This window comes from Temnothorax longispinosus, chromosome 7 (assembly GCF_030848805.1).
Source record: "Temnothorax longispinosus isolate EJ_2023e chromosome 7, Tlon_JGU_v1, whole genome shotgun sequence".
Classification (NCBI taxonomy): domain Eukaryota; kingdom Metazoa; phylum Arthropoda; class Insecta; order Hymenoptera; family Formicidae; genus Temnothorax; species Temnothorax longispinosus.
In genome coordinates, this window is record NC_092364.1 from 18,717,261 (window position 1) to 18,743,335 (window position 26,075).

The 26,075-nt window shown below is 36.3% G+C and overlaps 3 protein-coding genes across 4 annotated transcripts in view; 1 reads left to right on the plus strand and 2 right to left on the minus strand.

The window, feature by feature from the left end:
• The window catches only part of LOC139815669 (uncharacterized), a 28,814-nt gene extending 10,703 nt beyond the window's left edge, over positions 1-18,111 (minus strand). Inside the window, exons 1-4 of one of the 2 annotated variants that reach the window (XM_071782735.1) lie at positions 17,971-18,111; positions 2,913-3,014; positions 2,662-2,775; positions 666-856 (exon numbers count right to left, since the gene is read on the minus strand). In XM_071782735.1, the coding sequence (XP_071638836.1) occupies positions 666-856; positions 2,662-2,752 (282 nt within the window). In that variant the 5' untranslated portion in view covers positions 2,753-2,775; positions 2,913-3,014; positions 17,971-18,111. Of the gene's footprint in view, positions 1-665; positions 857-2,661; positions 2,776-2,912; positions 3,015-16,370; positions 16,542-17,970 lie in introns of those variants that run through there. The other variant, XM_071782734.1, reaches the window with a different exon arrangement.
• Positions 17,373-20,463, plus strand: LOC139815668 (DNA primase large subunit). Its single transcript, XM_071782733.1, has 7 exons — positions 17,373-18,178; positions 18,352-18,689; positions 18,772-18,999; positions 19,070-19,207; positions 19,285-19,663; positions 19,745-19,909; positions 19,988-20,463. Exons 1-7 carry the CDS (start codon positions 18,025-18,027, stop codon positions 20,293-20,295), a joined length of 1,710 nt encoding a protein of 569 aa, XP_071638834.1. The 5' UTR covers positions 17,373-18,024; the 3' UTR covers positions 20,296-20,463.
• Positions 20,464-20,656: 193 nt separating this feature from the next.
• Positions 20,657-25,605, minus strand: Tdh (L-threonine dehydrogenase). Its single transcript, XM_071782736.1, has 5 exons — positions 25,165-25,605; positions 24,435-24,698; positions 23,712-23,972; positions 21,643-21,909; positions 20,657-21,086 (listed from the first exon to the last, which is right to left on the minus strand). The coding sequence occupies exons 1-5, from the start codon at positions 25,337-25,339 to the stop codon at positions 20,926-20,928; spliced, it is 1,128 nt and encodes a 375-aa protein (XP_071638837.1). The 5' UTR covers positions 25,340-25,605; the 3' UTR covers positions 20,657-20,925.
• Between the last annotated feature and the right edge of the window lie 470 nt (positions 25,606-26,075).

Here is a 26,075-nt window from a genome sequence, read left to right on the forward strand (position 1 = left end):
TAATGCTCGCCGTTATTTTGGTAATTAAATGGAAAATAATCAGAATCTCGGCGTCGCTACATGATGTATATATCGGGAAATTTAATTTCCACTTCGCTATATATACATGTATAACTGCGATATTTGTGTTCCGCAAAATGCATTAATTTACGCGCCACGAAGAAACTTCGCGAATTATTTAATTTAATTAAATACACAATGATGACGATACGTTACACAAAATTATATTAAATTCATGAAATTTAAGGGAAAATATCAAGTCAACCGTAATAATAATCCTAAAATTCTTTGCTATAGAGCGAATTCAATTCCGTTAATTACCTTGCAAACTTTATCAAGCAATGTGTGCAATCAATGCCTCCCAAATAAATGAAAACCGTTAATTTACTTTTATCTGATTACCCATTAGTCGCAAGAATTAATGATTAACATCTCTAGATACATATACAGATACATAATCAATTCGGCGTCATGTAGAACATAGTCTGACATACAGAGCTGTTTACGTCACACATTTGTGCGGATAATGTGCATTATGCTAATCCGACGATGCAATTTGACGTGTTCCAACAACTGTGTACAGACATTCTCTGTGCCAACTACCCATGCGGAATAAGAGAGTTCACTCGGAGATGAGAGCGAGCGCGCGGCACGAATGCACTTACCTGAAGGGGGTTTGGGTCGATTATGGTGGTGCAGCTTTGTCTGTGCTGTTGCTGAAATTTCGGCTGATACGGCTCGAGCATGCGGATCTTGCCCCATCGATTGAAAAACAGAGCGATGGCAGCCACCCACAGGACCAGGACGAGAATGACGATCAGGGCCTCCTCCGCTCGCACCACTACCGCGCCTGTGCCTGCAATACCCGATTAAATCCGCTCTCGTTTCTTACGCTAGAGTGTGTAAAAACTATGGACTAAGGGACGAAGGAAGTTATAAGTTTGTGTTGAAAGATTAATGTTGAAAGAATACACAGCGTGGGCACTATTAATATAGATTAGTACTGAGATTAAAGTTAAACCAACCATCACGATAATGTGACCTAATTTTCTCTTGTGCATCCTTTGATCTATGAGTTAACTACGCGAACGTGTTCGGCTAGCTGCAAGCGAGAAAATATAGACTCAGGAAATATCGCTCAGGGGTACAATTCGATGTTCAGTCACACGTAAAACCTTTGTTGGGCGGTCCTACAATGCCGTCTAACGATGTATCATAGCACGTTCGCATGGCAAACGATCGAACTGATAAATTGATATCCCGCCGTCCTACGCGGATCGAACGCGGTGTCTGAAGAGAGAACTTCACCTCGCGGGCTATCGTATAGAAAATCAGAAGGAGAAAAAGAACTAGACAGATTCCATTATACAATGCTCGCCTACTCGTTGCTGGCATCCGTGCTATATGTACGTAGAAAATATACGTAGTTCGCGACGACAGTCTATACATAATTTATACCTGCTTTAAATCTCCTCTCTTTGTCTTCCAGTGACAGGAGTTATCATGCATTTTTAAAATTTGCAGAGTTAAGAAATTAAAATTTAATTAAAGTAACTGCAAAAACGTAACGTCATTACAGAATTTTGGAATACTTATTTTTCCTCGTAGCATGTTAGATTGTATCGCAAGTGGTTTATCGCGAATTTCATCAAGTACGCCAAATTAATATAAATTTTCTCTTTTCACGTTTTCATCCCTGCAGAAAAATTACGCGACCGATCTTCCGTCACCAACAATCATTTATAAAATCTGTAGAGTGTCATGAAGTATAAACCTGCTGCCCGTTTATAGCTTTGCATAAAACTAAAATGGTTAGCGGCCGTGAAACGTGCCTAAACGGTATCGGATTAGCGAAAACTCAGATATCGGAAAATTTCCGCGTTTCGCACGTTGCGATAATCAATTATTTACTCAATTAACAGCATAATGCATTCCACTCACCGACCGTGGAACCATTATTCCGTCGCGATCGTGTAGATTTCATGGAGATTTCGTGAGATATGAAATGATCCTCTCTGAATAACTTTCCGTTGGTTGATGAAAGTAAAATTAAATCGACGTGCGAAAGGTAAACATTTACCCTAAAAAATACATTTACCCTACGAATCATATTTCTTTTCGTTTGTCACAGCGAAACCGAGGAGAGTCGTGTCAAAAATTCATGACAAAAATACGGACGATATATGAAGGGTCCCTGACCACTCTCTTGGGATTCTTCCAAATTGAAATATCATTCATGATCAATGTTTCAGAGATCCCATCAAACTTTTGGTCGTGTCTTTTTTCAATCATGTTTCCTTTCTGTTCTTCGGGGTATAACGATAAGATAAAAACTCGTGTCAAGACTTCATCAAGTATATTAAGAGAGAATTATGTAACAAATATACAACTTCTTGTATTTTTTGAGAAGTGAAACGAGAAGTAAAAAAGCGTATTTTCCCAGTTACAAATAACATGAAAGAAGAAGAATTAAGAAGACTTCGGAGACTACCATTAATTCTCATTACGTCCTTTGAAGGAAAAAAAGGCAGGGCTAAAAAGGACATCTTTATATCTTAACAAGGCTGGACAAAGAAATATCGTGAAACATGGCATGACCAGAAATATACAAGAGTTACAATTCCAATTGGATTATATTAAATAAAGTTATATTAGACTCACCGTGGGGAAAGGTTGAATTAAGTTCGGTGGTGGCTTCCAATTCAGATGACATGGAACCGACGGTGATGCTGTCTGGTGCTTCCTCGAGCATCACCTCAATCTTTGTCACGTTAACTGTAAACGAATGTCCAAAAAGTTTTAGCTCACCTCGTCAATCATCGGGGCGTAATAAATAAATATTAGTTATAAATATAATTAAAACTTTTGGATTAAATTTTTATCATTTTGTGTGTAAATATACGTGAACGTACCGCTTGCATCAGCATCGCGACGTTTGCTCGCCGTAACATGCCGATGTCTTTTTTTGGGTCGATCGCTTCCCTCCACAATGAGATATTCTCTGCTGTGACGGCCTTTAAATTAAAATGTGGACTTGTTAATGAAAAAACATAGTAATTAAAATTGAACTATATAAATCTACTTCAGTTTGATTTTAAAACCCAAGACAATCTATTTGTGTCAGAATTCAGAATAGATATCTTTTGTAATTTTGCGGTGCCGTGTAATATAAAAAGCATTTGAAGAATCAAAAATATTATACGCACATATTTAAAATGTGCATTAGAGTACATTTAAAATTCTATCCTAAAATCTGACGCGCGAATTATAAATCAAACTATAGACTATCGACTATCTTAACTCTAGAATAACTTCTTTATTAGGCACTCCAGTTGCCTTCGAGAAACACTCGTTTCTAGAGAATTGAAGGCGCGCTGTAATGAAAGATTCTCTCTGTCCTACGTATCTACTATTTGAATGGATTTACATGAAAAATATCGCATTGCGTTTGTGAGCCAAAAATGAGAAACAGAACAGCGTGCATCTTGCTAGAATGCAGAAAAAAAAAGAGAACGCCAGTGGTGCTGAAAATGTGCCTCTCCGCCTCGCGCACATCACTCGCCCTCATGCATTATTCAAAGACCACGCTCGTTTGATATATCGGTTACGTATCTCTGCTTCGCGTTTTCATCGCGAGCGGAAAAGGGCTTCGTCGTGAAGCGCAACGGCGACATTCGTTTGCACTTTCGCCTATCGCGCTTATCAAATGTATACAGTTTTGGCCTTTTCGTTTAGCTTTAGCGCCATACGCTAAATCTTTCGACCGTGCGTCCGCGGTAAAGCAATTTTAAAATCCGCTTAAATTTCGCCCGCCAGTATTTATCTTCCTCCAGCATAAATCACGCATTCGTAAGCTCGTTAGACTCTAATTAAGGCGCCGATTAAATGATTATCGATCGCATACGCTTGCCACTTTCATCGACCCTGAAATTATCGCACTGGTCACGCGTAAGCTTTGCGAATATTTGTCAAGCGTACGCTTTTAATAATGAAAAAGCGAATCTATCGACCGCTACTGCAGCTCCATAAATAATATGCTCGAGTACTGTGATACGTCTATTAAAGGAATTAAAAGTAGAAGAAGGACTTGCGATCGGTCGTATGGCGAAGATTAAAACACATTACATTCACCGTATTGCGTCGTATCACGAATTACGACCGCTAAAACAAGCTTGTCAATAAAGCCAAAGAATTAAAAAAAAGTTAAACGCTCGATCTAAAAAGCAAAACTTGAAAAAAAGGTCAAAGACCAATAACGAGCATAATAAGATGTCAGTTTAAAGTAAAACACAAATTTATTTACAAAAATAAGATGAAAAGCATTGTACGTTTCAACTTTACTTACAATTAGTCTTCTTCAGCAATTAAAATATAATATAAAAATAGAATGGAAGGTACATAATTTAGATAATGAAAAAGAATTAAAAGAATAATAACAAATTACAATGTATTCCGATGACTAAAGTCATACGGAATATTGAAGCAGGATATTTAATAAAAGTTGTGACAAGAGCCGAAGAACACATTGTCAAAGAATTTATGTTATCAAAGCCGAAGGATTTACCCAACTTTGTGGCGCAATTTTACACGAAGACTCCGCAACAACGGCACTTGCTTGCCAAGGGAAAGAATTTTCGACAAATCCCAAAGTCTCATATTTCAGAGAGGGTACTGCTAAAAGCCCAATGAACGACAATGGACAAGGGGTGAAAAAGTTATGTCGACAAATGCCGGAGTGTGCGTGAAAAGCACGCGAGTAATTACGCGTCCGAGATTCCCTCCCCCCCCCCTCTCTCTCTCTCTCTCTCTCTCTCTCTCTTTTCGTGGTTTATTCTCCCGTAGGCGACAGCGGCAGCGGCGGCGACGGAAGGAAAGATAATCGCAACGCTTAAACGAAGCGCGAGATTTAATAGAGCCTCAAAGTAGTGACGGTGCCTTTTTATCTTCTTCGCAAAAAACCTACGACCTTGGAGTGATAAAGTATACATGCGCAATAAAAAGAAACTTGGGAGATATCACGTATACATATAATTATACCTTTATACTACGCGTAAAATTCCGCCCACGTTATTTTATTCTTGTAACGTAATGTTATTATTTCAAGGTCGCAATTATGATGTAATTTTCATTTACCTACTCGAAAGTTACTTCTATTGATTGAAAATAACCGGCGTTATTGGATAAATTTATTGTATGCTGGAACCGCCTCGATTCCATTATGTAAAGTCGGCCGACATGACGTGAGCTGGTTATATAACATATAATAAGCAACGTTGACTCCTAAAGAGAAATATACGCAAAGATGATTTATTTTATTTTACTTTTTCGAAACAAAGCTGTTCTTTTCTAATTAATATGTTGATTAATTAATACATATGCGCATAAAATAAACGGTATTATATTATTTTATTGTCTGCATAAAAATTATTATAATATCTGATTATAAATCACATCAACTTTTATCTGTTTCGATAGTAAGTATTATTACTTCAAACTTTTTAAAAAGTATACGTGTACAAATGAGCTACCTTTTAGATAACTATCTCGAAATTCTCGTTTCGTTACTGTTATAGCCTTTATCAGTACAAAGAGCACTGCACATTGGAATACTTTAGAAAGCGCAGAAGGTGAAACGTGAGAATGTAGAAATCTTGCAGAACTAGAAGAATGCTTCTGGAATGTCTGTTCTGTTTTATGAGAAATAAACCTTTGTAAATGTAAAACAATAATCTCTTTTGATTGATATTAAACGAGAGAGAATGCGAATTGTCGAGAAAATTTAGATCTTAAGGAATGGTAGTCGAAGCTGAAAATTGCTACATTAAAAGCTTCTTGCGATTTCTGGTCCATAAGGTCTGTCATAAAAGACCGGAAACATTTTATGGGGCTTGTCCTTTACGTCCATTTGTGTTATCTTTCAGAAATAGAAATCGCCACGCGTACAATAGTTCCATACAAATATAGCGACAGTAGTTATATGTATAATAAAAATAGATATTTTAACGTATTAAAGTATAAATAAAAATGTATATCAAAATATAAAATATATCAATATATTAATTTAATGTATTAATACAGTAATATATTAAAATTTATACAGTAATATGATAACATATTAGTTAATGAATATTGTCTATGGAACTGTTATCGTATATTTTAATATGATGATGATTAAAAAATGGTTGACCCACATATACACTGAAGTTTTCTCCTTTCCTAGATGAGCATCGCTTTTCTACATTTATAACAATTTTTCAAACACTTCGTCAGGACAATCTTGAGAAATTGCAACTTTTATCTCTCAGACGTTTTCTTGCGCATCATGAAAAAAGCATAATGCAACAACAATCACTAGAGCTGAAGAGATTCTACACATTGCGAGCCTCAGCTACTGCAATGGAACGTGTGCAATAAAGCATTACACGTAATAAAGTACCGCATAAAACCAGGCATTAAGCTCCACTCCTTTAATTGGCAGGAGCGTTCTTTTCATAAAAACGGCTTTTCAAGGAAAGGACGTATAGCCTCGTTAAATAATGAAAAGAACTACGACGTTTTGTTGTTATTATAACGTTATTGTTAATTTCCTTCTATTCGAAAATCCACCATAGTTGACCCCGTTAAAGAAAAAATAATAAGGGTTATCGCTTCTCGGAGTGAAAAGCTTAAATAACTCTCAAATTATATTTTTCAGACTTTAAAAAATACATTTCTATTTTCTTATTATAAGTAAAATTAAATTAAAAATAATATTTGACACTCTTCCACATATATATATTTATTCACTTCGCAATTTCATAATCTCAACCGTCGCACACCACTCAGATTAATTAAATTGTATTCTGTTATTCAGTTATATAGCTTCATTCAGGTTTAGCAATGGATAATATAACAATCTTCGAAATGCTTTAATGTAGGAATTTGTGAGAATAAATTGAGCGAAAATTCTCAGCGAAGCCTGTGCGATAAGCGGGCAAGGAAGTAGGGACAAATATCGGTCTAATAGGGTGCGGTACACATTCCAGAGTTTAGCACAAAGTTTGCCAGCACACAGCATGCTTCAGTCACAGGCACAATGAATGCCTCTTGCGGTAAAGTACAAACACTGTTCCGACCCATGGGAAACATACAGCCATCTAGGAACTCTTACAACTTTGCAGTGTACGGAAATAATAATGTAATTTTCAAGCAAATCGATTCACCGTAAATCAATCAAAATCAGGAAAAGAAATTGATTATTCTAAAATTTCAAAAAATTTAAAAATATAGAATTTAATTTTTTTTTCTTTTTAAGATAAAATAGAGCTTAATTTTATTCAAAATAATTTTTTTCTGATCTCAGCGTTTTGTATCTCTAATAATTTCTGTTTTGGTTTTGCTTATTGCAAATGTAAGATGAATACGAGATGATTGACGTCAAAAGAGCGTTTCCTCGCATTCATGTTGTAATTAAACACACAACAGCTATTCCAGTTAAATAACATTGAAAGAGATTTGTATAGTTACATATACAAAACTATAAAGCTGCAGTTTCACGAATGTCGGGCAAAACGAAATTACTCCGAGTTTTCCAACAGTGATGTAATATGATACTAAAGTTGTTATTTCAAGCACAACGAAGCGCAGTGCATAACGTGTTCTATACGATCATCTGTTTTTGTGGTAATAATTTAGTGAATAGCATTCATGTATCAGTTTAGTTCTTTTGTAAACTTTGCCCCTTCGCAATAGAAATATATATAAAATGAAAGACTACGTAGTAAACATAAATAGAATATAAAGGATATATCGAAGATATGTAATTTTTAAGAGCACATATATTGTTTGTGAAGAAAATGCTGTTCAGCAGGAAGGGAAGCTTCAAAAGCGATACACGATTGCACTTTCTCAAATATCTATGTAAGCATGCGCTATTTCAACGGTACTTATTTATCGCGTTGTTCACAAAAGATTTCCTTCCGAGACTTTGCAAATCCATCTATAATTATAAATCTAACACATCGTATCTTCATGTAACACGAAAATGTGTGTGATATTCGACGTTATATAAAATCCATGTGATTACATTTAATCGTATGTGCTCTCATTCTTTAATAATGTCGAAGGCGGAACATATCTTATGATTAAAAACAATGGATAATTTTTTTATTTAGATACTGCTAAAAACGTCATTAGCCTTATTCGTCTTAAAGTTTCCGATTTTATTTTCGGCGCCATATCGAGTAACTAATTACTGATTTAAACTCGAGGGAAAGCGCTATTTTCATGTCTGACATTCTATCCGGAATGTCACGCTGAACAAAACTCTAGTGAAATTTATCGAATTTAATTAATACTTTATTTTTACGCACGAAATATTTCAAATGCAAATGTAATGCGAGTATTCATATTCTTCCGAGAAACGCGATACGGACCTTCATACTCCCTCGGATAGATATCGCGAGGAGAATCCGCGTTGAACCGTACCGCGATTACGTTACCGTTATATCTTTCATTGCATCGGTTTGTTTACGGATATAGAACGAGAGGAGATAGCGAGCGGTCCGAAGAAACTACGTTTTTCTTTTCAATTTCAAGAAAGAAGCCATTTCAGGAAATGACTGCCCCGAGTGGCCGCGAAGCAGAGGAAAAGATTCGCGAAAAGCGTTTGGATGAAACGGCGTTTATGATACGCACATATAATTCTTTTTCTATCCTATTCGGCTGGTCAACGGAAAACCCGCGAGAGTTTGAGATCCTTTCCATGGAAGTGTCTCTTCGCGTCACCTCTCATATCTCGTAACACGTTTTCGCGCGAGAACGATTTTATCTCGGACTACTCCAATTCGATTTACCGAGAAAATATCACCGAAGACATTTACGAGAGATAATTTTTTCTTTTTCTGTATCTACTTTGTGAGACACGTATTTCTTGACTGCGCACGCATTATTGTGAATCAGAATGTATAGAGGAAGTTTTCAATATGTACTTGTTTGTAAAGAAAATGCGATTTAACGGAGGAAAACAAATGTCGACAACACATTATTGTGACAATATTGAAAGAGACAATATAATGTGATAATATTGATAAAGTCTCATGCTTTTACCGAGGAATATATGTAACGCCGAAATAAGGGAAACTACAACGAAGAAGATTTAAAATACAGTTATTTCTCTATTACATTAACTCACTAATGTATGTATGGCCTCTCGGCGTTTTCATGAAAATGGCTATTGAAATTCCGTCGCCTTGAAGGAAACATCAATATTTGCATCAAACTCTATTCTCGCCTTTTCAAACTTGCGATCCTATGTGCGCCGACGAGCCTCACGTTTTACTGACATTTCCTGTGTAATAGTTTGATTCCAGAATGTTTTTGCTTTCTTTTACAGTTCTATATGTCTATCGTATCTGTGAGCCATATGCATCCTGTTTGTGCCAAAATCACGCGGGGTTACCAAATTGGCTGCCCTCGTCAAAAGCTAACGAAAATACTGAGGGAACTCGACTGAGTCTACTTTATCGAATGATCTGAGAGGTATCGTCAGCAGCACATTCAAGAGATCGATACTGCCGAAGCTGCGAGGAAATTGCGGAACTCGCCTAGATGCAAATCTTTCAACTGTCCATTCGTGTTAGCATTTCTGCATAATTAATCGGCTGGATCAATTTCGCGGCGCGTCGAGAGACGATCGACACACTCAATATTGAACCTTTATTGATCAAAAGGAAAATCTTTATGTATCGTGAATCCTTTTTACACAATCGCATGTATTACGAAGACCTTTTTTTATAGACACCTGGCATTTATGGCTATAAATAAAAATAGTTTTTATTTAAAAATCGATCCAATCTATTGAGAGTATCATATCAGGGAGCGAAACTCTATACGACTTCGATAAATGTGCAATATAGTGAACGATTAATGGATATCTAACATCACCAGCGAAGCGTAAAAAGTTACGGGTACTAGGGGAAGAATTACATTGTGTTTAAGACTGGTGACTTTTTTATTGAAGACGGACAGGCAAAGTAGACGGAGAAGTCACGGTAGACAGTAATTGATGGAAACGAATTACGCCTTGGACATACTTTGCATTTTTTTTTTTTTGGTCCCTACTAGGCCAGACTGCATTCACCCTTACAAGGACGAAGATTCACTCTTAATGATACGACGGAAAAGGATTTTCTTGGAAAAAAAGAACCTTTTATAGCGCTAAATAATATCTGTTATTAAATCGGCATTCACAGATTAAGGCAATAATTAATAGAATTCTTCCTGCGCGTGTGTGTTCGTAATTAAATCATTTCAATCAGAGCCGATGCGAACGTGCCGGAGAAGGGGAAGGGGAAAGAAGAATCGATGCCATGAAATCTACCGTCGATGTGGAACTTACGCGCGGGGTCTTGCAGTTAATCTATGCCCGGAGATAACGAAAATGAAGATAATTCGATTTGATCGGAAGAAGATATACCGGACTTGACTGGATCTTGTGATGATTGAATTTGTGATTTTGCATTTACGTGCGATCTCGCTCTCAAAATGGAGCGGGTATACAATATAATTACGAATGATCCGCGTGAGTAATTAATTGCGAGAAGATATGAATTGAGGCATTAATTATAGCACGGAATCGCTGAGTTACAAAAAAAGAACAAATAGATTCCGAATTTTAGCTCGCTTTTATTTTATCATAACGAGAGTCTTATAAACTAGCACAAGCATTAGTATTTGCATTAGTAATTGGATCAAAGAGTCTATTTTTATTCATGTATTTCACGGTAAAGGCATAATACAGGTATGAAACGCGAGATTGAACACGTTGACTGTAATATGTATCTCTATACGTTACTAGGCCAAGCAACAAAGGCTAATAATAATCCCTCTCATAGGGGAAAAGGTTATGAGGCTGAAAAACAGACGAAATTAAAATGGTATGATTCTGTTGTAACGTAAACATTAAAACCATTTAGACTCGTCGACAGTGAATTTAAGTAGCAACGCGAGCAACGTAAATTCATTCACGATTCTCTTTTGCCTCTCTTCTTCTTCTTTTTGTTATTATAGTAGAGCCGCTAGCTATTCTGAAAACTTCGCTTATCAAAGTAACGTTCCATCTTATCCATTTGCGTAAAGCTGCGTCAAAGTTTTTTTACAGCGTAAATCTTTTGCCACAAGCTGTCGTACATTTCATAAGATAATCTGATGTAATGAAAATCGTAAATTGTATTTTTTAAAAAGTAATGATATAAGAAATTTACTCACGATTAATATCAAATAAAAACCAATCACAATATTATAATGATTTATTTAGAGACAATATTTTATTATATAGAGATTTCTTGCGCCTAAGTTTTTGGTATTATATTCTCCTTTATTAAGGAATAATATCACTAAAGGATGACTAAGAGGCTTGCGTGTATTTAATTTTAGATTGGAAAATTTCGCTCATAATTATCACGACGTTGCACTAGCCGAACCAATGTGGTTATCTTCGGAGACACTAACAAACTTTACGTTACGGGAAAAGGCATTTTTAGTGGTTTCCACTTTACTTGTGCCTTCCATCTTTTTGCTTGGGAATGCCATTAACGAATCTGAAGCGACGTGAAACACGCGGTTTCTTTAGAATTTGTGAAAACAAACTTGGCCTTCATCGAGCAGCTGCCTGCCGTAGTTCGGAAGACGCAAGTCCAAACGCCAATAATTCTTTAAAGCTCGTTATATCTGTCACGCGGGAAGAAAGGTGGAAAAGTTGTATTTTTGAGTTACACGCGAATCCAGCGATAATATTTTCTCGTAGAATTCTCGTTTGACCAAAAGAGCGAGGTGCAATACGATGGAAATGTCGTTCATTTTTATCCACTATGAAGGTAACGCGCATTCATTCCTCTCCATTTTATATATAAACGTTGCCATCAGAAAAGATTCGAGAAAATAAGTGAGATTAATGTCCGCATAACCGATCGAATTGCTTCCACGCTATCTCCACGACGGAGATTTGCTGAATTCCGGCGTAAAATAAACTTAATCCCTCGAACGAGTACAAGTATGTAAAGATAGGACAGCATAGACGTTCGATCATAGACGTGCTGCATATCCGCGTAAACAATCCGTTGCGACATTTATTATTTCAAAGCAATCGATGACTGATCGATTGGCCTAAGTCGGCATCGAAAGAATAAGTGTCATCGATGTAATAAATCAAATATTTATGAAAATTTAATTTGACACATGCGCATTTTGTAATAATTCTTTTTATTGCAGTTAGTAATATTCTCTGCGGCTATATAGCGATCAATGACGAACCAAATATATATAGATTTTTGTATATTTTTAATATGTTTTTAATATGTTATTAAATCTATTCATATTATTAAAGTATATGTATGATACGTTTATAAATAGATTTGTCAGAGGTAGACCTGGTTAAAAAATATTTATAAGCTGAAAACTTTATAAGAAATTACCTCAATTTTTATGCGCGTTGTAATTCTTGTATAAATTAATAAACGGAAATAACAAAAATAAAGTATGTATAGTAAAGTTGAAACCAGTAATATTCAATATCACGACCGCTTTAAAAACCTTCCATTCACCAAGATTTCTTTCTCGGCATAAACTACCTGCTCTTAAATGCAATTTAATTTCCGAACAATTTCACCGGCGTGATCGCCGATAAAAACTGAGAAGAAATTAATTTCTGACGATATCAAGATGCAGCTTGAGAAAATTATGACTCGAATCTCTATTGCAGCTGTAGAATAATAATTATGACGATCGATGATTATGAAGATAAAATTAGTTGTGATACGAATCCATTGAAAGAAATTCTCATCATTTTCAATTCTCGGTGCAACAAAGGTATAAACGTACATTTTATTTCAACATTTGCGTTTATATCGACACGATTATGTCGATGATATTATAGTCAAGTTTGCGGCATCGAAATCTTCACTGAAGTATGACCGGTCTCAACCCTTGCCTGAAACGCCCTTATTTCCCCGGAAAAATCGAACGTTTCTACGTCATTGGTCATAGTAGCCGGGCTCATAACATTGTCTCTCTCGACGGCTGATCGAAAGTGGCTGGCGCTGTGTCTGTTCCGCGAAATTGCGGTTGGAGTCCATTTTTTATGAGACACAGGGTTCAATATCTCTTCGCCTAGCGACCGGTGAAGTTTCCGCGAGCGAGCATCGCGAAGTTTCAACCTGGCAAATTCCCTATAGAACGCCGCGCGCTTTACAGTTATTAACAACGACTCAGATCCCACAAAGGGACTTCGGTATCAAAGTGAAGCGGATACCGTGAAATGTAGCTACATTTCACCCATGAACGGTCGCGCGAAAGAGGCGAGGGGAAAAACTTACCTAATGCCGCGATTACACGAAATATTAGCTTTATTTTTCTTTCGCCCTCTAAGCCTCCGTATAGTATAGAAGCACATATATCTATACATATACTATTATATATTTGTACTCTCAAAAAACACTGTGTTGTAGTAGAATAAAAAATCTTTTATTTACATTTTTTAATATTATTATGTATTTCTCTTTGTAGCTTCCACGTCCCCGAGAGATTTATCCTTTCACATGTCGCGTGGGGAAATTCCGGGCCAATCGATGGGTCACAAGACCCTTAGGGTTTCACCGGTCAGGTTCGTTAATCTCAATCGAGGATCACCACAAAGGATCGCGCGCATCAAATATCCTGTCCACCCACATTGCGTCATCAAGTTTCCCGACGATGCACCAAAATATCTCGCACACGTCTGCGGTTTATGGACTGAATTATTTGCCTAAAGTTGAAACTAATCTAACTTTAATGATACCTAAACTTGAGAATTAGCTACCGTGTTTGCAGAATGTTTAAGATGTGAAATTGTTTAAACAGTGATTTCCTTCGATATCATTACTAGGAACTTCGATTTTACAATAAATGTTTAACACGTACACTTTCCTAACTTAACTAATTATATAATATTATCTGTAATGAACTATTTTTCAATCTGTTGGTTTGTGAGAGAGTAATTTTACCAATTTTATATTCTAATAGAAGAGCACTCATGAATATACAAATTGGAGAACTCAAAGAGTTTTGGGCATATAAATAAAAGAGGGAAAGTCGCGCGGAAATTTACCCTTTGATGGAGTAGTCGCAATAAACACATCGCATGACGGTACCCCAGAGAAACACACACGGAGTGAACGCAAAGGAGAAGTTTTTATTTGCTTAATTCTTTTCGCTCGCGTTGAATTCGAGCCGATGTTATCTAGCCCGTGTAAAAAAACGATTTTGTGTTTCGATAGAAAAGAGAGGTTTTATTGTGGTAATATCGCCGAGATTACACCGACCGGGGACATTTGCTTACTTTTCATCCTCAGTCCGCAAATATCCTGCCAACGAAGAAATTGAAAAACCACAATTGCTTCGTTAAAGATTGCATTTTGTAACTGCATATTGTTCTGCAGTATCGTATGTTAGATATATTAACCGTATGTTATAAAAAATAATGAGCCATATCAATGTACTATGCATCACGCGAATTGCGGTTATTGCGCGTGAACGAAAACTTGCCGATTAATCTAATTGATAACGCCTGCGTGACATCATACATTTAAATGTTTTACAAACTTCTGTGCCGCAGTTTATTACCGCAAATTTTCCGCTCAATTAAATTCAATCAATTAATTACAATTGATGAGAGGATTGAACCGTGCCATAAATCGACATTACACATCATGATTTCATTCATAATTTATATAATAATATGCAAAAATGTAACGAGCTATGAATATTTATACTTTTTAATGTACGCTAAAGCAAATATTAAAATACGATTGTGTATAAATTTGCATTTTACAATTAGAAAACGTTAAGCGCCCAAGAAACTTCTTCAAAGATTTCTTTAAAGAGATTAAGATTTGGCGAAACAAAGTCGTTGTTTCAAGTTTCAAGCATAACAGTTGGCTAGTCTACTTCATTACAAGAGGTTTCCGACTCTTTAAAATTTCATCTTTCGAGATAAACCACCGCCGTCCCGAGAGACCGTGAGCTCAGATATTCTCCTTTACGCTTCTAAGAGAAGTAAATAGCGCCCTACTTCCGGAAATATGAAAATCATCTATCAACCCCCTGGGAGTGCGTTCGGAAACTTGTAAGTGAAGCCCAATCTCCCGTCTTCGAATAGATTTGCGAAACTCATCGAAAATAAATGAAAATCGCTCGTTTGTACAGTTTGTGTGTATGCACTAAGTTATTATATGATATTAATTTTTGCCTGACACGCGAACGCTTTTATCTAGTTTCTGATGGAGCACAACATTACGAAAATTTCTCGCTAAAGGTTACACACGGTTGTTCTTAAAATTCCAACTGCGTCTAATTAAGAGATTAGACTTGGAAAATAAAATATGTAATAGATAAGATATAATCTACTTTAATTTCTTGCATTATACATTTATGCAATCACAAGAAAGAAATTACGTCACTCAAAGTTATAATTGTATAATGCAAAAAATTAAAGTAGGTGTGATTAAAAATTATACAAATTGAATATAATTTGAGTAGTTTTTAACCATTCTTATAGATCACCATTGCTCCTACTGAATATGTCATTAATGTAATTTAAACATTGTTAATTTAACTAAACCAATGGAGTTAAAATAATAAATTTCGACGCACATGATAGTTATTAAAAAGAACAAAATGTTGTTTAACTCAAAAAGTATTGGTTTAAATTTCATCCTTTGATATTTAACAGTGTTTAAACGAGCGTGAAATTCATGTAAAACTAAATTTTCTGCGAATAGAATGAAAAACTCGGAGAATACAAACGTTCAACGAGCATTCCAGATCCAAAACAGTATGTTAATAGAAGTAAAGAGTATAGCGACAAGTCGACAACCCTGCTTTTTTCTGTAGATTTTCTATGTCGATCCGCAAGAAGTCGCACGAGGTAGAATATGTCACCGTCGTCAGGTGAGCATCGATGCATATTGCATTATTTAATACAGTAACGAAGTATCATTGAACATTAAGACTGCGTTCCCTGAGCATTGAGACTGCGGTAGATTCCAAATGTAAACTCTATGTTGCACGATATCGACCGTATATCTCTACTTTCGCAGTATGTTCTCGCCTTTCAAATTAATAATGCACTTATGTCAAGTGTGACGAGTTATCTTACAATCGAATTTACTCTTTATGTCACAAATTAACTCGATGATGATTGACAGAAGAAATTCGAATGACAAAATTTCGATTTTGACAACTCCTTCCTCGTTGCCAGAGCAATTGAATATCGTAAATATATACTTAAATAAGTAAAAATTTTCAGCCGCATTTAATATGACAATTTCGATCGAGATTTCGACAGGAACAATTACCTTTGGCGACGATCTTGAAAATGCACCTTGAACCGTGACGAATCCAAATGCTTCTTCTCTCCCTTTCTCTCTCTTTCTCTCTAGGTGTTAGTTTTTTTTACATCACCGAGAAAAAAAAGGCCGACAAGGGAACGCGATCCTTACCCGCGAAAGCTCACCACGTGACTGACGGGAATAGGTGTATCCGTCGCTGCCGGGAAAAGCCAAACAGAAATCTCCTGCAGCGCGCAGACTCGTTGGCGGATGGAGCACGTCAAAATAAAGCAAGACATGCGTGTGTTTTTGGATCTGTCCATCTTAGCCGTGCTATATTTCGAACTTTCCATTTATGATTTTAAAAAGTCATAAAAAAAAGCGAAGCAACGGAGACTAAATCTCTTAATTGATGCATCTCTGCATTTCGAGAAGAGAAAGAAAGTAGAGTAGAATCGATTGTTTTAGTAAAGACATTATTATAAAATGTTCATTTCTCCCAAAATTGTAAAATAGGAAAGGCTCAATAGCATTAATATAATGTCTAAAAACATTTTGTTAGTACTTCTTGTCACTGTTGTTTATCGTATAACGACATCCTAACAATGTTTGCCGAACAATTCATTTGTGTTTTATAAAATAAAGTTCTTTCTTAAATAAGCGTTTCCTGTGTTAAATTCGGCATACAGAGGCTCGAGAAAAGTATGTAATGGAAAACATAACAATTTTTAAATTGTAATTAATACTTATTATAAAATTATAAAAAAAAACCACGCCGACGCGAAATAAAGATCACAATTTGAGAGGAAGATTTCAGCTACAAACATACTTCAGTTCTGTATTTATTACAATTTATCGATGCATAATAAACTAAATAAACATTAAGCCCCTTGCACAATAGGCGATAGCGATAGCGATGCGACAGTGACAAAGGTGTCGACAAAGCTGTAGCTTTGTCAGCAACTTTGTCGCTGTCGCTATAATATTGCTATCGCTATCGCCTATTGTGCAAGGGGCTTTAGACATGCAATAAACGTATCGTCGTATAATGAACATTATTTATGCGTAGCTTTTTTAGCATGATCAACAGAAGGTGATTATGAAAAAGCGTATCATTGTATGTATGTACGTAGAAATGAAAAACGGAAAGAAAAAAGGTTGAATAGCGACGATAACGAGTTGTGAGGCAACATCTAGCGTCTACTACACAAGGCTCACTATTTGCACTGTCGATAAAAGAATATTAAAAACAAATCCCACTCGAAAATATAAGTACAAATCACTAATCTCTCAAGAATGAAAAGATTCAGGAAGAAATATCCAAATGACTGATTATTGATTGATTGTCTTTTGAATATTCTATTTAAATGACAGATTCTTGAGTCACGTGGGCGACCACGTGTCACGTGGCGGGGGAAAAGGGCGGGAAACAGCGGGAAAGCATCAGTGTCATGGCGTGGAGGTGCATGCGGGAGTGATTTTCATCACTCATGGAATTATTTTGCTTTCTTGCATTTCCCGTTGTTCGTCGCGCGTAGCCGATGTATCGCGAAGATCGGGAGATAACAAACGCTACGTAACGCGCAGCGTTCTCCACGTGCGCGCATTTCATGTTTACATTGTTTACCTTCAGCCTTCAGCTTCGCTGTGCAGCCAGAAGTAGATCATCGTAGATTGGAGGATGGAATACAAGGCACGCCGGCGTTACACGGCCGTCGCGGACGCGAGTGGGCTCAGTAACGATTATCCTCACGACATACAGATGTACGATGTGCCCCCGGTCGGTGAAATGTCGCTGGAGGAGTTTCAGGAACTGGGATTCGATAGGTTGAAAGGTAACCTTCCAGGACCCTCTTTGTCTCTGTACAAATTCATTAGAAAGATTAATAAAGTGATTTGAACATAAAGACAAAGAGGAAGGTGTGAGGAGATTTGTGTCAAAAACCTGGAACCCCTGGTTTAAAAAAATTACCCAATTTGTTGATGTACACGATCAATTTTGTTGCAGCGTTACGGTTGGTGGAGACGACGAATTGCAGAGGCGATCTGAAAACGCTCGAGGAACGCAAAAAAGCCTTTTGTGATTCTCTAAAATCCGACGGACTGAAGTACTATGCGAATCTGCTGTATGCCGATGGATCCAATCCGCAGTCGGAGGAGCATTCACAGACCAGGAGAAAAGATCACATATCGCATTTTATTTTGAGACTGGTGTATTGCCACGACGTCGAGCAAACCAAGTGGTTTGTCAATCAGGAAGTGGAATTCTTCAAATTGAGATTTAGCTCGTTAGATAAGAAGGGCATTGAGCACCTGTTGAGTATCAACAACCTGAATTGCGTGCCCGTACGTTTTATTACACTTATTTACTTAAGAGATATTATAATGTAACGTATGTGTTATTATCTGATCATTAATGTTTCTTTAGATTTCACCAGATGAGAAATCTGAGCTGAAAGAGGAGCTCAGTTTATCATGCGGGAAAGTTACAAATATTGATATCGCCGACATTTATAAAGTGCCTTTCGAGAAAGTCATTGACTTGGTCAGAGGACGTAAAGTGTACCTCAAAGCTGGGATGGCGTATATCACTCATATGGACATAAGCTCCGTGTTTGTTTCCTATTTTAAAGAAAATCTAATTACAGGATTAGAGGTACATGTCATTTTGATCAGTTTCAAAAGAAGATTAAAAATCACATTCAATTAACTTCTCTATTTTGCAGAGTGCAAGAATTCTGTTCGATAATATATCTGATGATGAAAGATTGACCAAATACTTAACAGGTCTTCCTTCAGCCTTCTCTGGAATGGCACGTGTTGTGTGGTCAACCACAGCCACGCCCATCGACAAACTGAATGATGTAAAAATCAATTATTATTTTAGAAATTGTATTTTCTCACAAGCTCATCTTATTCGAAATCTATTCTAAAATTTCAGTTGTCGAAAACGTCATTTCCGTTATGTATGAGAACACTTCACGAGGCGCTGTACGCCAACAACCATTTAAAGAACTCGGGGCGTATGCAGTATGGGTTATTCCTGAAAGGTATAGGTGTGACTTTAGAAGATGCTCTTCGTTTTTGGAGAGATGCATTCTCAAAAAAGACAGACGGGGTTGCATTTGAAAGACAATATGCGTACTCCATTAGGCACTATTTCGGTAAAGAGGGAAAGCGAACGAATTACACTCCGTACGGTTGTCAAAAAATTATATCTAGCTCTGTCGGGCCCGGAGAGTACCACGGATGTCCTTTCAGACATATGGATCGCGATTCGCTTTGCCAAAAGTTAACTAGCTGCGGTGTATTCGCCTCCAGTAAGATCATTGATTTTGTTACTGTTGTAAAAACCCTGGAAATGTTCTCTTACGTTTAAATTTTATATTGATTTATTTTAGATATGACCGAAATATTGGACTTGGCTAAAGATGGACAATATCACTTAGCATGTGCCAAGTATTTTGAAGTTGTGCACAATAAACCAGCAAGTAAACCACTCCTACATCCAAATGCATACTTTGCTGAAAGTCGTGCAATTTTAACCGAAGACGATGATGGTAAAGGTACGAAAGGAGGAAAATTTTTTTCTTAGGAAAAGAAACGTTTCAACATTTTCGCATTCTATAACATTTTATTTGCAGATATGGATAATAAAGAGAAATTTTCTCAAAGTACGGTTGGAACTCCTGGAAGCCTGTCTTCAAGGAGAAGCGATAAATATCCTACACCTTCTAGAAATACAGAATTTGCTGGGACGCCAAAGAGAAAAGATAAATATGTTACACCTACGAGAAATACAGATACAACTGGCACACCTTTGAGAAAGGATCAAAGAACGAGTTATCAAACGCCTTCAAAAAAGAGTAAAATGACACCAGTAAACATCGCGGAAATGCTGAACGACGATGATTTTACAGAATTTATGGATGTGGACGTAGATCAGAGTTAATAAATAGCGTTCTGTCTTTTTGTATTATAAAACTATTTATAGCTTTTGAATTTAATTTACGAAAAATTTCTCCAAATATATATTTTTAATTCTATTTATCAATACTTTTGTCAATAATTGTCAAACTGGTTTAAATTTAATAAATACTCTATGTATACAAAGTACAAACTCTACATCTCTAAACTCATAAATTTTGATTGTATGATTTTAGAAAGAAATATTTTAAATAAAAGTTGATTAATTTTTAGCATAGAATCAATTAACTATCTTGCTTTAGGGTATTACTTAAAATTTCAAAGATGCTTTTCTTCGTTTTCGAAAGGATTTCCGAAATTCAATTATAATACATTTAAAAAGCCTCTTTGTGTAACAAGAAAATCGCTGTATTTTGATTAAATTCCTGAGATATCAGTTATAATTTGTTTGAATTACATTATATAACTTATGGAAATACTGTACGGAAATATTTCAAACGTATTGACTTTTACATAATTATATTAACTATTGACTTCTTTCACAATTGAAGAACTTCGGTTGAGAGCCATTATTGAATTTTATGTAACTTGAAAGTTCGCAAAGCGTACGTCAATTGAAAAAAGTCCGTAACTAGTTATCTATAACTCGACACAATTATACATAGCTATTGACCTCTTTCAATCGATGTTTTGGTAGAAAATTCGTTCTAACGTCTCGTACCATTAACTCCACCAACCTCTGCAGATCATATTTGTGTTTCCATCCCCAATCCCGTCGTGCTTCGCTATCGTCGAAAACTTGTGGCCAGCTTGCCGCTAAAATCAACGTAATGACAAATTATTTTTTTAATCGCATTACAAATTGCAATATCTGTATGAAGTGTATGTACCATAGACGTATATAATGGACTTAGCATTCCCATTGAAGAGTTTCCGGCAAGATCTGGAGGACAGAAGATATACTTGCAGAGACGATTTCTAATAAAATAATAGCGTTTTTTCGACTGGGCAGTGGGCCGGGCGGCCGCCCGCGCCGGATCCGCCGGATTGAATCGCTCCGAGAGTGATTATTGACGTCACTTCGGCAAATCGACCAATGTTATCGCTCGATTTGCCGATCGAAGTGACGTCATTAATCGCAATTAATCGCTCTCGGGTCGATTAAACCCGGCCCAGTCGAAACGGGACTACTTGAGACACAATTAGATTTTAGAAAAGGAAATCGTCCCTGCAAGCCCTGCAAGCATATCTTCTGTCCTTCAGATGTTGCCGGAAGATCTCCAATGGGAATATTGGGAATGCTCAGTCTATTACTTTATTATATCTATATACGTCTATGGTATGTAAAAGTACCTACATATTGCATACGTACCGATGTGTTGTCGTTTATCTGGCTTGTAGGTGATTTTCAAATCCGGTATATACTTGAGGAGCTCGCTGAACAGTTCCTCGGGTGTGAAGCTCATGGCTGTGACGTTATAAACTCGTCTACGCAGTAATTCGTTAGGTGTATTCAGAAACTGAAAAAGTGCCGACAGACAATCCTCGATGTATATCATCGGCAGCCTCGTCGTAGGCTCCAAGTAACACTCGTATTTCTTGTTTAACAGTCCCTCGTGAAATACTGCTACAGCGTAATCTGCGAAAGCGTAAAAAAAAAGCATAAAATTATTTTTGAATCTCTTAAACGTCTAAACATACACACACCTTCGAACAAGATGAAGAAAATGAAATCTGCAGTTTCTGCAAACGATGATTATTCTTGAAGGAACTTCTTCATCAATTTAATAATCTATTTTACTAAATGGAAATCTATAAGCCTGTTCGTTTTAGCTGAACTCTCTTGCACGGTCTATCAATCTCTTTTTCTTTTCACGTTGGAGAGAAAAAGAAAAAAGATGAATCGTGAAAAAAGTTCAGCTAAATAGAATAGGCCTGTATTTTTTTAGAGATTTTTCTAGAGAGATTAATTTGCGATGACAAAATTAACGCTGATTTATGCGGAGTGCAAAAACGAAATAAACGGTTAAATAAATGATGACAATAAAAATGTGCTAATATACTGTTGGATTGAATCTTTTGCGTCTAATAATATTTTTGAATTTTTGTATACATTTTTCGCTTTGCAAACTATACGTCGATTACTGTCGGTTAATCGGTATTGAAATGGAAATCTCAAGCTGAATTTGAAATAGCACAATCATATAATTATTATAAATTAAATCGTTAATCATTTCGATAATAGTGATGCTAATAAGCCTCTATAAAAGATTTGTTGCGAAAAATATTATGATATAACGTGTTTGTAAAAACATGTTTTTCATCGACGTCAATTTATTGATACTTTACGTTTTAGAAATTAAGAAAAATGCAAAAAGAAGCGACTCAGGATCGAAACTCGCTGCATTACTTGCCAGGAGCATATTGTCCTTGAGAAACGATACATTCCGCTATTATGCAGTTATCTTAATCGCGGTTAATGCTCTAGTTCTTCGCGAAAGAAGGTATAAGCGATATCAATTTTCAGTTATCAGCCTATATTCTACACGTGGCATTAAGAGTTCCTTAAGCATGAATACGATTATCTTGCTACGAATCGGAAAACTTGAACATGCAACGTTTGTTTGAAGAATATCTCATTTTAATATTTCACGTTTTTTTTTTATGTATATACATTATTTAAAAAAAAAACGTGACCAAAAAATGTGATGACTCCTATCGTGCATTTAAATACGATTACCTTGCTACGAATCGGAAAACTTGAACACGCAACGTTGAAGAATATCTTATTTCCATATATATATAATATATTTCCATGTATAATATTCCATTAACAGCGATATCTTAAAGGAATAAATGCATTATTTAAAAAGATGTGGCGAATGCTACCTTTAGTGATGAACAAATCAGATTATACTGTACGTACGTTCGATATTTTGTAAAACATTACAAAATGTATCCACACGTCTCTAGTGTGTTGAAAAGCATTTGTTGAAAAAATAAATATCTTTAACATAAAATTTTGAATGACATAAATGTCATAAATAGCTAGATAGCAATGTAAAAAATGCATTTCTCTTTATATCATTATCTATTTATGTCATTTTAAATTCTACATTACATGGCATTCATGTTTTACAAAAATGTCGATAAGACGCATGATTATAATAACACAGAGGAAGTCACTGAAAAATTAAACGACGGTCGCAGATAATCACCGTGGCAGTCAACATGTTAACTACAACTTCAATTTTGAAATCAAATGATCAATCGTGTTTAAAGCGCCGATGATGCGATAAATTAACAGTTTTCTTTTCTTTAAACAAACGACAGTTTTTTACAGTTTAAAACGCTTAAAAAACAGTCTGAAAAATTATGTTGTTTTTTAAACGTCTTTTTGATGTCTTTTAGAACTTTCCGCTAGCTGGAATGTATCCTCACCGGTGGTACCACCGCCGGGCGGATCGCTGCTGATTACACCGGGGAATCGGAGGCACCGAAAGTCGAGGCCGAAACGATGATGATAATACTCTCCTAAGAGCTCGGCGTGGACCTTGCTGACACCGTAGATCGTACGAGGTCGTTGGACCGTGACATTCGGGGTGGGATTCCTCGGCGAGTCGGGACCGAACGCGCCGATCGTCGACGGTATAAAGATCCTCAGCTTATACTGCTTCGCTAACTCGATAACGTTGTGCATTCCTGTTAATTGCGAGAAAAACAGATAATGGAGTAATGATTATATACAACGCAAACAGATATTCGCGAAGATTCTGAATGTCTTAAAAAAAATTGTATGTAGCTTTGATTATGTCTTTTTCCTAAAGCGGTCTCGGTTCTGCCTTTCAGGCATGTTTTCCTAAATCGCGATATTATCTATTTCACTTCGACTGCTATTTTGTGCCCGCTTTCTCCCGGACACTTTCTTCCCTTCGTGATCACGACCGCGTCCATAATTAATATCGTAATGACAAATTCACTCGTCGGCACAGCATTCCATTTCACTTGGACGCAGTTCGCGGAAAACGCACGTCCTCGCACGAGAGGTTTTGCGTTTTATTAAATATTAAAGGAAAGAAACAGGAAGTAATTACGTTACGCTGTTAATAATAATATGACACGCGATCTTGATCGGATGACATAATGGCATACGGGTCTCTCTACCTTCGATATTGACTCTGACGGCTAGCGGTACGTTTTGTTCACCGACAGCGCTAAGCAGAGCGCTGAAGTGGATCAGCCAGTCGATTCTGTAGTCCACGACGGTCTTCTGCAGACCCTTGAAGTCGAGGATGTCGGCGAAGATGAAGGGCCCGTTCTCCAAGCTCTCCTCCGACGGCTTGATAATGTCTGACAGTATGACATTCTCATTACCGTAATTTCGACGAAGCAATTTCGCGCATTCCGTGCCCAATTGTCCGAGACCACCTGAACAAAAATCACATGAGAATTTGTTCGATGAAGAAAGCACCTTGCATCTTTTATGATAAAACGCATATATCGACGTGTAACGTTAGCCTTGTAATATTTTTCTATACAAAGGATATAATACTTTCTGATAAAATCTTAAGCTGCGAAAACATGTGGTTAAATTTACATATGAAACATCCATCTATCAGATCTTAAATCTGAAAACCCAAGTTCTTCTTTTAAGTAATTATTTTAAGAAATATTCATAATTGGATTAGCAACGTATCAAATGCGACGTGAAAGTATAACAAAGAATAAATACTAAAATAAAATAAGAATATAGTTGCGTGCATTTTATCCTTATCACATTAATAGCATGAATTAGCATTTGTCGAGTTATTATCGAGTATAAAATTTATTAGATAGATTAATTCAACAAAAAGTGTTCATTAATTATCTCATAAGATGTTATTTCATTGCTCACCTGTTATTAGTATCCGCGGAGGTTTAACTGCATTTCTTGTATTAGCGGAATTAGTTTCCTTGGCATTACCTGTTTCCTTGATCATCTTATTAAAAGGATTGATGGTTACGTGGAAGTTTCTACGAACGTTTCTCGTAAAGTGACACGAGAAGTGAATAATACTTTTGTACAACATTATTCTCAAAATCGATGCACTATTTTATTTTCAAACAAATAAAAGATCTCGTCACGATGTTTATCTTTCTTATCGGTCTTTCTATCTAATATTAAATAATTTCTACATAACAAAAATTTATATTTAAAAAAGTGTAAAATTGTTCGCACTATTTTAAAGTGTCCACTGTGTCAAAAACAAATGACTGTATAAGCAGAGAATCTCCAGATTCTCTGCTTATAAGCAGGATTTAATCCTTCCCTGTTGGTGGTCGATAAACAACTGGACGCTCGAGCAATAATTCTACCTTATATCACGGTCCATTTTCAAAACCAGTTACATAGAACACAAATACTGTCTTACCTGTATATCTAATAAAGGCCTGTTCACACTAGGTGGGATCGCGTGGGTACTCACATTACAAAAGAATTTTATTGCAGAAACCATTTGTCATTCTTCTTAAAATAGACAAAAATTGCATTTCCATTTATCTCTCAAATGTAATATATGCTGGATCGTTTTCTCCGTTGCACAAGATTCCGATTTGTTTCATATAATAAATATTCGAATAGTTTGCGCCATCGCGATCGCTATCTTCATCGGCAATAAAAAATTCTCAAAAATGTCTCACAGAAGAAATATTCTCAAGATATTCGCGTCAACGATATACTTTGTCAGTCAACATGAGAAAAAGATACTTCTGCTGGATTTCGTGGAGAGAATAAAAACTACATACCGCGAATATATAGTCACACTT